This window comes from Canis aureus, chromosome 2 (genome assembly GCF_053574225.1).
Source record: "Canis aureus isolate CA01 chromosome 2, VMU_Caureus_v.1.0, whole genome shotgun sequence".
NCBI classification, from domain to species: domain Eukaryota; kingdom Metazoa; phylum Chordata; class Mammalia; order Carnivora; family Canidae; genus Canis; species Canis aureus.
Genome location: NC_135612.1, coordinates 39,377,112 through 39,389,626, shown reverse-complemented (window position 1 = coordinate 39,389,626; position 12,515 = coordinate 39,377,112). Strand labels below are relative to the sequence as shown.

Sequence of the window (12,515 nt, the reverse complement as noted above, 5' to 3'; positions counted from 1 at the left end):
ATCCAGTTAGGCAAGAAAATGAAATAAAATATATCCACACTGGGAAGGAAGAAGTAAAATCATCTCTGCTACAGATGACATGATTTTACAGGTAGATCTCTAAAGGTTCCATTAAAAGAACTCTTGGAATTAATAAATGAATTCAGCACAGTTGCAAGATATAAAATCAAAGTACAACAATCAGTTGCATTTTTATAGACTAGCAATGAACAATCTGAAAAAGGAGTTAGGAAATAATTTCATTTGCAATAACATGGTAAGAATTAAATACTTAACCAAATAGGTGAAAGACACTGAAAATGATCAAATATTGCTGAAAGAAATTAAAGAATGCATAAATGCATGGAAAGACATTCCATGCTCATGGATTAGAAGACTTAATATTTTAATAGGCTGAAAGGCGCCAAAGGTGACCTGCAGATCCATGCAATCCCTATCAACATCCCAACATTTGTCTTCAGAAAGAGAAAAACCAATCCTAATATTCATATGAGATTTTAAGCAACCCCCCAATGACCAAAGCATCCTCAAAAAAGAACGAAGTTGGAGGACTCACACTTCTGATTTCAAAACTTTTTGTAAAACAGTACTCAAAACTGCATGCTACTGGTGTTAATGACAGACATATAGGCCAATGGAATAGAATAGAGAGCCACGAAATAAACCCTCACAAATACAGTCAAATGATTTTTGGCAAGGGTGCCAAGATCGTTCAATGGGAAAAAGACAATCTTCAACAAATGGTGTTGGAAAACTGTATTTCTACATGCAGAGAATGAAGTTGGATTCTTACCTTATACCATATGCAAAAAAATAATTCACAATGGATCAAAGACCTAGTTTTTTCTTTTGCTGCCTGCCATATCTAAGAAATCATTGCCAAATCCAATGCCATAAAGCTTTCTATGTTTTCTTCTAAGAGTTTTATACTTTTAGTGCTTAGCCTTAACACAGAAGGAAATCCTGACATATAGTACAATATGGATGAATCTTGAACATGTTATGCTAAGTAAAAAAAGATACAAAAGGACAAATTCTGTATGGTTTCACTTATATGAAATCCCAAGAGTGGTCAAATTCATAAAGAAAGACTGTAGACTACTGGTTTCCAGGATTTGAAGGGAACAGTGAGTGAGGAGTTAGTGTTTAATGAGCATGGAGTTTCAGTCTGTGAAGATGAAAAAGTTCTAGAGACGGACGGTGATGGTGGCTGAATGACAATGTGAATGTACTTAATGCCACTGAACTGTACACACAAAAACCATTAAAGTGGTCCGTTCCATGTTATGTACAATCACAATAAATACATAATTTAAAACATGGTAAATTTTTTGTTTTGTATTTTAGCACATTATTTTCAAGAGTAAACATGAAAAAAAATCTTATCCCTTTTGTTCCTCAACTTTCTAGCGTTCCTCAACTTTCTATATTGTTGAATACCACCTGTGTCTCACAATAGTCTCTTTTCTTAGCTTCTGTGTAGATTGCTGTCCCAATGTTTTTAACAATTATTTCTGAGCACCATTTTGAAACTTTGTGGACTAGTTCATTTCTATATTATTTGATTGATAATATGGTACTGTTGTGACATCTAATGTAGAAAATTAATGCTCACCTCTGTGCAGCCAAATCTCACAGGATGCTGTAAAAATCTACAGCTACTAGAATCATTACTAAAATATTACTAACATGAACTTGAAATATTTCCTAAATTAACAAAATATCCTCTTTTGTTTTCTACCCTGTGTGTGTATTTTAAAGGAAAAAGAAATTTTGCTATATTTGGTGGAGATACATTTATGGGTAATAAATGATAATACTGATTTTTTTCCTATACTTAATTTAGCCAAAACATTTTAGGTATTTTTTTCAAAACATTTTAGGTATTAATAAAAATTAAGACCTTCTTACTTTTAATACATTGCTGGTAGGAATGAAAAAAAATGATATTACTTCTATGTTAGGGAATTTGGCAGTGTCTAGCGAAATTAAATATTTATCTTTTGATCCAACAATCCTCTTCCTAAGCATATATACCAAAGTCATATTGGCAATCATTTAAAAAGATGTATGGAGGGGTGCCTGGGTGGCGTAGACTGTTAAGCGACCAACTCTTCGTTTCTGCTCAGGTCCTGACCTCAGGGTTGTGAGGTGAAGCCTTGCATTGGGCTCACTGCTCAGTATGGAGTTCGCTTACTCTCTCTCCCTCCGCTCCTCCCTCCTGCTCTCTCTCTGAAATAAATAAGTAAATCTTAAAAAATAAAAAATGAATATGGCTGTTTGTTGCAACATTATTTACCGTAAAATACAAAAGACCAAAACAACCCAAATATCCATCAATAGGAACCTGGTTGAATAAACTATGGTACATTTGAGCAATGAAGTACTATATAGCTAAAAAAGGAATATTTCTGTGTACTCTTATTAAGTGCTTTCCACGATATTTGGTCAAATAAAAGTGGATGGAGAAAATATGTATAGTATGCTAATATTTATTTGTCTTTACTAAAAACCAAATAATGGAAGGGTAAGATTTAAAAATAAATGGCTACCTATAGGAGAAGCAAGGGAACAAAATGGAGATTAGAATAAAAACTAGACTTGTTTGAAACTTATGTATTTGACTTCAGAATCCTTTTATACAGTTCCAAACAAAACTAAATTCAAAAAAACTAACAATAAAAAAAATGAATCTGTGTTCTCAGTCAGTAGCATAAGCACACATCAAGGAACTCTAGTGACTCTAAAACACCATAATTTGACTACTTTTTCTTGGTAGAATGTACTCTAAGGATAGAAAGAAATATACAAATCTTGAAATGTGGGACGCCTGGGTGGCTCAGCAGTTAAGAGTCTGCCTTCAGCTCAGGTCGTGATCCTGGAGTCCTGGAATCAAGTTCCAGATCAGGCTCCCTGCCTGGAGCCTGCTTCTCTCTCTGCCTATGTCTCTGCCTCTCTCTGTATGTGTCTCTCATGAATAAATAAATAAAATGTTTTTTTAAAAAAATTTTAAACTTTTCAATAATCATGTTTTTAGTGCTAGTATTAGTATTGTTATTTTGGGACTGTTGTGTGGGTATCATGAGATTGAATCGGATGGATAATTGCAATGAGAAATAAGATTTTTGGCATGGTTGGAAGGAAATAGAGATATAAGTTTGATGTGATTAAGTAAAAACTCCGTGGTTCTAAATTTGAATCAAAAACATCAGTATGATGTTATGATATGTTGTATCTAACAACTGAAAAAAATTAAAAACAATGATCAAGATTCAGAACAACCAATTGTACTATATGGAGCTCCTTTGTATCCTTGTAAACTTATTTTAAAAAATTGAGACAATTAAAGAAATGTGAACTCTGAACATTTGATGTTAATGAATGATTTTTCTAGAGGTGATGACATTAATTTGGTTATATTTTCAAAAAGTCTTATTTTAGAAATATACACTGAAAGGATGAAATTATATCATGTCTGATATTTACTACAAAATAATCTAGAGTTAGTGGTTGAGTCTGGATGATAGGTACATGGGGGGGCATCATTAAGCTATCTTCTCTGGTTTTGCATAGGTATGAAATTTTCCATAAAAAAATTAAATTTAAAGGCCTCCTAATAAACTTCTTTCTGTTGGTTTTCTTTACTAAATTCTAAAGTGTTATTTTTGAGACGATATAAAAGTATTATGAGACTGTCTCGTGTAGAGTATTTTCAAGTTTAGCCTTTAAAAAATTTTACAGTGTAAATCAAACTTTGAGAAATAATACAATCCTTTAAAAAATGCAACTATTACTCATGTAATTATTTGATCAGCTTAAAACTTTTTTGAAGCCAAATCACTTTTCCTTCAAACTTCTCCAAGTGAATAATAAATTTTTGTTTGGTTTGTTTCCAGATAACCTTTTTCATGCTGCTCTCTGCAGTGTGTGTAATGCTGAATTTGGCTGGTTCAATTCTCTCCTGTCAGAATGCTCAGCTAGTCAACTCCCTAGAAGGCTGTCAGTTGGTGAGTAATGAAATGCAAACCTTTTAGAAAAGGTCATAGGCTTTGATTTTGCCTGAAAGTAATTTCAAAAATAAATTTGATTATATCCTTGGATTTAGTCTGATGTCTTATAATTGCATAATGAATTTTTTGTAAGTCAAATGATTATGGACTTTAATGACATCTACAAAATACCTTCACAGCAACATTGAAAAACCGGGAGCTTATGGCCTAGCCAAACTGACATAAAAAATCCATCCTGCCTTCCTTTTAGATTGATACATCTTTGACCGACTCCATTATCAACTGGAAGGAATTTAAGTTGATTCATTTCTAAAAATTATTTCAAACTAAACCTTGTCCTACTTGTAAGTCAGTTGCTAATAGTGTATTTCTAAGGATCACAGTATAGTACTGTTTGAGAGCAAATGTTTTTAGTAATGATTATATTTTGGCATTTGTTGCATTGATTTTTCTCTGCACTGAATTTTTAAAAATAAATTTTGTAAGTCAGTTTTAAGTGCCATATACATATAAGTTTGATAATGGGTACATTGAAATAATTTAGTTCACATTTTGTTTTGTTTTCAAACAGTAGATTATCTTTTAGATCTAGGAAAATGGTAGACAGTGTGCTATGTACATAGTATGAGATCAGTACGTAGTTTGCCAGATAGAAGCTTCATTCCATATAGTGACTTAGCTCCCGAGATGGTAACATGTGCTTCCGGGTGGGACAGTCAAGTTCAGTAAGGGTTAGTTTAACTCCGGAATATGACCACAGCTGCCAGAGGTGGACACTTGCATTTCCTGATTTATCCTGGAGACGCAGGGCTACCTTTTAGAACTATTCTCCTCCACAGCTGCCTGTGCATTTGCTGGGCCTGCAGCTGTGATTTCTGAGAGGTCAGGGGCCATCCTGAATTATCTGCTGCTTTTCTTGTAGCAGAGCCATGCTTCCTTTTATTGTGGCCATGCTGTCTGAGTTCAAAGGAGCAGCTGTTGGGAAGCCTGCTGCTCTCTACAGTTTTTATCCATCAAAGCTAGAAGGATGAGTGTAAGTTGGCACAGTTTCAATGCAGAAGCACCTAACTGAGCTCCAAAAAACTCATTGTGAGAACTCTGTCTTGTTATTTTCTGTTCAGTGTGGCCTAGACCACACTGATCAGATTTTATCCCGATGTGATATATTGAGTATCCTTGGTATGGTGCAGTATTGCTCATGACTTCTAATAATTGATAAAACCTGGAGCCCCACCACCATCAGAAAGTAGTTTATACTTTCATAGTTCATACTTTATACAGAAAGTAATTCATACTTTTATATACCAAGGTGGTATAGCGCCACCTTACCAACTTGTCTCCATAGCTAGGGTCAGCCCCTTTATTCCTAAATACTAGGTCCTGTGAATATAATAACATCTGGCAACTGACAAGGAGCTGGCCATTTTTTCCTCTGATCCCCATTTTTTAATGCAAGGCCTTGTGTGTGGGACACAGTGTTTAGGGTGATGAGAAGTGACAGTGCACAGTGGTCTAGACCAAACAGAAGGCCCACATTGTACCCTGCCTAGAAAGGCTGATCCCTCTAGGTCTTATCTCAGACCCTCTTTTCCTATGTCACAGCAGCATGAAAAGATAAAGCAGGTAGATTCAATTTCCTTTATTCCTTTCTGCCTTCAGGAAACCCCTAATTAAATTAAAGGAACATCATGTACACAAGTGCACTTTCACATACATCTTGCTTATATAGTACCATGGAATCATCAACATTTTTCTGACTTTAAACCTTAATCCTAAACTTAATCCCACTCTCTTTCCAGACACTTTTTAAAAAAGATTTTGTTTATTTATTGATTTGAGAGAGGGGGATGGAAAGGGAGAGAGAATCTGAAGCAGACTCCATGCTGAACCCAGAGCCCGGCACAGGACTTGATTTCACAACCGGGAGATCATGACCTGAGCTGAAACCAAGAATTGGATGCTTAACCTGCTGTGCCACCCAGGTGCTCCTCCATTCCAGACTTTAATCAACTTTTCAAAAATATTCTTAGAAGTTAGCCTCCAGATGAGTTTTAAATTTTTTGGGTCAAGGCTCAAAAGGAATAGATTTGAGAGTTGAACTGGAATCACATTAAAATTATAGATTGACTTGGAAGAGAATTCATGTGTTAACAATACCGTGTTTTCCCATTCAGGAGCATTGTTTGTGTTTTCGTTTCTCCAAATTGTTTTTATAAATCCTTCAGTGCAGTTCTTATTTTCCTTTAGGACACCTAGTGCATTTCTGTATCTATATGTGTGTTTGTCCTTTTCCTATGGATTATTAAAAATTAACTCATTTAATCTGCATATGTATGTATATATACTATATATATATATATATTCCAAATCCTCATCCCCTTCTAGAAAGTTTTTGGTAGTCAGACATTTTGTATGCTTATTTTATGTATTATCATTTTTACACTCATGGGGAGTCTATTCTAAACATCATTATTCACATTGCTTTTGTCAGCCAGCCGTGTAGCTTGGCGACATTTGTATAACAGCATTTGGAGATCTGCCCAGCTGTTAAATAGAGAGCAGCAGAGAATTCCACTGGATGGATGGATGCAGGATAATTTATTTAACTGCCACTTAATGAAGGACAGGTTAGGGATGTTTCTAGTGTTCTGCTAAAACAAACATGGCAGAGAAGATTACCCTTTGTGCACATTCATTACTCCACAAATAGAGTGGCTGTGCTGCTGCTGTGGGAACTGACCTAAGTGTAAGAGGTACAGTGGCCAACCAGAGTAGAATGTACGAGCAGATCTTGAGAAAAAATTACTAAGCGTGTCCTTTCAGTCAAAGCTTAAGAGTGCACTTTAAATTTAGAATTTTATTCCTGTATTATCCTCCAAAGATGGGACACCAGACTCTTGCCAACAGTACATGACTGTGGCCGATTTCCCAGATGCATGCAAACTTCTGTGTATCATCAGAATGTTTTTTGGTCCTTACCAGTCTGACAAAAGTGGAAGATCTTAATGTGGAATTTGCATTTCTTTAATTAAAAGTAGGGCAGCCGGGGAGGCTCAGCAGTTTAGCGCCACCTTCAGCCCAGGCTGTGATCCTGGAGATCCGGGATCGAGTCCAAGTCGGGCTCCCTGCATGGAGCCTGCTTCTCCCTCTGCCTGTGTCTCTGCCCTTCTCTCTCTCTCTCTCTCTGTCTCTCATAAATAAATGAAATCTTTAAAAAAAATAATTAAAAGTAAAGTTGAGCATCTTGTATGTTTATTTAGATGTGATTTCTTTATTTGCTAACTGCCAGTTTATTTGTGTTGCCTATTTTTCTGTGAGGATGTTGCTATTCACAATTGATTTGTAAATGCACTTCGTATATTAAGGAAACGGCCCATTGTTATATGCGTTTTTGTTATATATGTTTTTTTTGTTATATATGTTTTTTCATAGTTTGTTATTCTTTTTTTTTTTTACTTTTTTTGGTATTCTTTCTTATGTGGTAATTTCACATACTCAAATTGATTTTATTCGTTTATATATTTCTACCCTTATGATTTCTGGCTTATATGTTTTGTCTAGAAAAGCATTTCCCTATCCAAAATTATAAAAGTTTTCCTGTTTCCTTCCCAGAATCTTAGGGTTTCACTTTTTAATATTTATATATTTCATAGATCTTGCGTGTAGTTTGCTATAAGTATCATTATGTTTTTATAGTTTTAATAAATACACATGTGGACTTTCCGTATTTCTTTTAAAGTTTAGTGTTATAAATTTTAAATAACTTGCTGCTCTGGTGGGTGCATTTTTAAAAATTATTTTTTTTTCTAAAGATTTTATTTATTTATTCACAAAAGACACAGAGAGAGGGAGATAGAGACATAGAAGGAGAAGTGGGCTCCACGCAGGAAGCCTGATGCGGGACTCGATCACGCCCTGAGCCAAAGGCAGACAGACACTCAACCGCTGAGCCACCCAGGTGTCCCTAAAAACTATTATTTTTTTATTGCAAGACGCCCCTAATGGCAGATAAGATTTTTAGTGATTTTTTATTATTTATATTTAATAGTATGTGCCATTGAATGTACAATTGAGTCTTTGATCCATAGTCTGTCAGAGAAATTAATTATAATATTGTCTCTGCTTTCCAGTGTTTGTGTTTGTTTTGTTATGCCATGTAGTTATTTTGTCTAAAATTATCAAAATAACATTAGATATTAATGACATTTTGTTGTCTACATTTTGTTCCTGAGTATAATGATTTACTGTCAAACATGATGCTGAACGATAGTTTCAGATAGCCATTTTATAACGTGAGGGTGATAATTTTCCATTCATATTTTACTAACAGTCTTTAAAAATCAAATGGAGGTTGAATTTTATCAAGTTTTCTTTGGACATCTGTTAAAATTATATATTTTTTATTTTGATCCATTGGTATGACAGGTTATACTCATAGATTCTCCAAATTAAGCAACATAGAGCATAATTGGAATGAAATCCCCATAGTCTTTAAAAATATTATTGGATTCTGTCAGTTTACTTTATGTATTATATTTCACTTTCATTCGTGATTTTTGTTTTATATTTTTCATTCAATTCATGCAGTTAATTTATAGTTTTTGGTTTTCTCCTGCCCTTCCATACTTTGTTTCATGATTGTAGTAATTTCATAAAAATTAGTTGAATAAATGAAACCTGGGGAATTTACTGTTCCTTGATGGATATTGACACTCAAGTATATATTTCTCTGGGTCCAACACTATTTTATAAAACAGTTATTTGGCATCATTTTCTACTCCAGCTTTTTTCTATTTCTTTCCAAACTTTTTTTTTTTTTAAGAGTTTTATTTATTTCTTCATGAGAGACACACAGAGAGAGGCAGAGACATAGGCAGAGGGAGAAGCAGACTCCCTGCAGGGAGCCTGATGTGGGACTCAATCCCAGGACTTTGGGATCACTCCCTGAACCAAAGGCAGACGCTCAACCACTGAGCCACCCAGTTGTCCCTATTTCTAAGCTTTTGACAATGTCTGTATTATTAACATGTATTGATCTTTCCACATTTATTAACAGAAAGTAATACATTGAATTGTCTTAAAAGTGTCTTTGGTCAATATCTATGTTCTTACTCCTTTTATTTGTATTCATACTGCTTTATATTTTCTATTTCTCTTCCTTTCTTGTTATATTTTTCCAGAAATATATCTATTTTGTTTATTTGAAATGTATCCATTGAAAAATTAAAAACTACAGAAGTTTAAGAAAACCCCTTATTATCTCAGGTGGCATGCACCCTTATGGAAATTTCTATATGTAAAACTGAGAAATAGCCTCATATCTAGTCTGTGTTTTTGATTCCTGCATTAGATTCTATGGATGCAACTTGTACACATTATGTAACAAGCCACCAACTGCAAGGTGCTTACATGGTCTCAAACTTCTAATTTCATAAATTATGCTGGAGCCCATAGTCTTTTTTTAAAAAAAAGATTGTATTTATTTATTCATGAGAGACACAGAGAGAGAGAGGCAGAGACACAGGCAGAGCCTGACATGGGACTGGATCCCAGGTCTTCAGGATCAGGCCCTGGGCTGAAGGCGGTGCTAAACCGCTGAGCCACCCTGGCTGCCCTGGAGCCCATAGTCTTATTATAAATAAGTCTGTAGCCAAACCTGTGTATATTTATGTAGGATAGTTCCTAAAATTTGGATTGATGATGGCCCAAAGGCTAAATGCATTAAAAGTTTTGATAGATACTGCTTTCCAGAAAGGATTATGTTCATGCATACTTCCACCTGCAGTCTGTAGGAATGAGTATGTCCTACTCCATGCCAGCATTAGATATTACCAATGCTGAAAATGTTTGTGATTCTGAAGGATGAAGAATAAAATCTCATTATTTTAATTTGCATACTCTGGTCACTAGGGAGGTTGAGCTGCTTTTTTTTGTTTTTCCATAGGAGCAGCATTGAAGGAATAGATACACTGGGAAGAATTGAGTTCTATGAAGATCAAGTTTTTAAATCCAAAAATGGATTATTTCTTTCCTGTTTTCAGGTCTTTTGTGTCATGAGGGAAGTCTTACAGCTTTCTTCATGAAGTGGTTAAACATTTTATATTAACTTTTCTCATTTGTTTGCAGTTTTTGATGCTAATATCAAGGGTATTTTTCTTCATTATTTTTTTTTATAATTGCTTATTGCTATGCTATAGGAAAGCTATTGATTTTTTTAAATTAACCTTTTCATTTTGAGATAATCATGGGTTTGCAAACAGTTGCAAGACATTATACAGAGAGGGACCCTTGGGTGGCTCAGTCAGTTAAGTGTTTGCCTTCGGCTCAGGTCATGATCCTGGGGTCCTGGGATCGAACCCCACATGGGCTCCTTGCTCTGCGGGGGGTGGGTGAGAGAGGTCTGCTTCTCCCTCTCCCTCTGCTGCTCCCCCTGCTTGTGCTCTTTCTCTTTGTCAAATAAATAAATAAATAAATTTTTTTTAAAGAAGAAATTATAGAGAAAGACCTATGTCACTTTTCCCAGTTTTCCACATTACTAACATTTTACTAGGCTACTTTATACTGATACAGTGAAGATGCAGAACATTTCTACCACCATACAGGTCCCCTCATGTTGCTTTTCTATAGCCATCATCACTTCCCTTCCACCTCCACTCCCTCCTTAACCCCTGGCAACCACTAATCTGCTAGAATACTCCATTTCTGTTATTTTTTTAATTTTCAAAATGTTACATAAGTGGAATCATACAGTATGTAACCTTTTGGAATTGACTCTTTTCAGTCAGCACAATCCTCTGGAAATTCATTCAGTTAGCTGCCATCTACCAGGAATTTCTTCCTGTTTACTCCATGGAGTGAGATTCCACTGTAGGGATATACCACTGTTGGTTTAACCATTTACCTGGGGAGGGACATCTGCAGTAATTCCACTTTCTATTACAAATAAAGCTGCTATGAACATTCACATAAAGGTTTTTGCATGAACATAATTTTTCATTTCTTTTAGATAAATACCGAGGAACACAATTGCTGGATTGTACGGCAGGCACATGTTTAGGTTTTTTTGAGACCCTGCCTAGCTGTTTTCCAGATTGTCAATCATATTTTACCTTCCGACCAACAGTGTATAAGAGGTCCCATTTCTCTGCATCCTTGCCACCATTTGGGGTTGTCACTTTTTTTTTTTAACTTGAGCCATTCTCATGGTATGGAGTTATGTCTTGTGGTGGTTTTCCTGATGAATAGTGATGGTGAGCAGCTTTTGCTGTGCTTCATTGTGTTCCATATATCCTCTTTGGTGTAGTGTCTGGTCATATCTCACATCTTTTGCCCATTTTCTTTATACTGTTGAGTTTTGAGAGTTCTTTATATTCTAGATACTAGTCCTTTGTTGAAGATGTGCTTTGCAAATGTTTATCCCAGTCTATAGTTTGCCTTTTCATCCTCTTAATGGGATCTTTGAAAGAGCAAAAGTCTTTAATTTGATAAAGTCTAATTTATCAATTTTGCTTTTATGGATCATGCTTTGGGTGTTAAGTATAAGCATTCTTTACCTACCCCTAGATCCTATGAATGATTTTCTCCTTGATGGGGCAAGAGTTGCCTTTCCCCAATAGGCCTCCACTGATACCTGCCTTGCTAGGAAGGGTGAGAATCCATCATTATTGCTCCCCAGGTGGCTTATACTAACATGGGGTTGGGAGGTGGTCTCATTACCACTGTGTGGTGCTCATTTAACCTGGAAGAGGAGGGATTGCACCTCCTATTGCTGGGTGCAGTGGAAACCCAAATTCTCCTTGTGGTCTTCTCAATACTGTGGGTGTTAGGGAAAGGGGTATCTGTCTTCAGGTCTTCCTCCAACTACAGGATATATGAGGCAAAAAGAAAATCCAGGAAACTCATTGCTGTTCCCTTCCCTGGGTCCTGGGTCCCTAACCGGTCTGTCTTTATACTTTCCAGTCTTTTTTTTTTTTTTTTTTCTTTCCAGTCTTTTAATATACATTTGATACCTAATGTCCAGGGTTTTTTTAGTTGTACTTAGAGGAGTAGGAAAAGGTACATCTCTATCTTTACAAAAGTAGAAGTGGTATTGATTTTTGTTTGTTTTCTAGAACTCTTTTTATTCATTCTAAAAGTTTTTCCAACATATCTTTTCATGTCCAGGTGGACTGCCATATACCTGTGAACTTAAGGGTGTTGCCTGTCTATTATGCAAATTTATAGCTTGTATATTTTCTCTTGGCTTTTTACATTGATAAAGTTTTTTAAAAATTTTATTTATTTATTCCTGAGAGACACAGGGAGAGGCAGAGACATAGGCAGAGGGAGAAGGAGGCTCCTCACAGGGAGCCCGATGTGAGACTCAATCCCCAGACCAGGATCATGCCCTGAGCCAAAGGCAGATGCTTAACCTCCAAGTCACCCAGGTTTCCCCATTGATAGAGTTTTAAGTTGGCATTCAGTACCCTGCAGTGTAATAGGCTTTTAATCTAACCACTGAGCTTC

General features: G+C 35.7%; 1 protein-coding gene across 6 annotated transcripts in view; it reads left to right on the top strand.

Moving 5' to 3' along the window:
- Positions 1-12,515, top strand: part of ENTREP2 (endosomal transmembrane epsin interactor 2) — a 446,252-nt gene that overhangs the window by 311,909 nt on the left and 121,828 nt on the right. For all 6 annotated transcript variants that reach the window (XM_077869147.1, XM_077869126.1, XM_077869136.1 and 3 more), the window contains one exon: positions 3,897-4,007. In XM_077869147.1, coding sequence (XP_077725273.1) covers positions 3,897-4,007 — 111 coding nt within the window. The remainder of the gene's footprint in view (positions 1-3,896; positions 4,008-12,515) is intronic.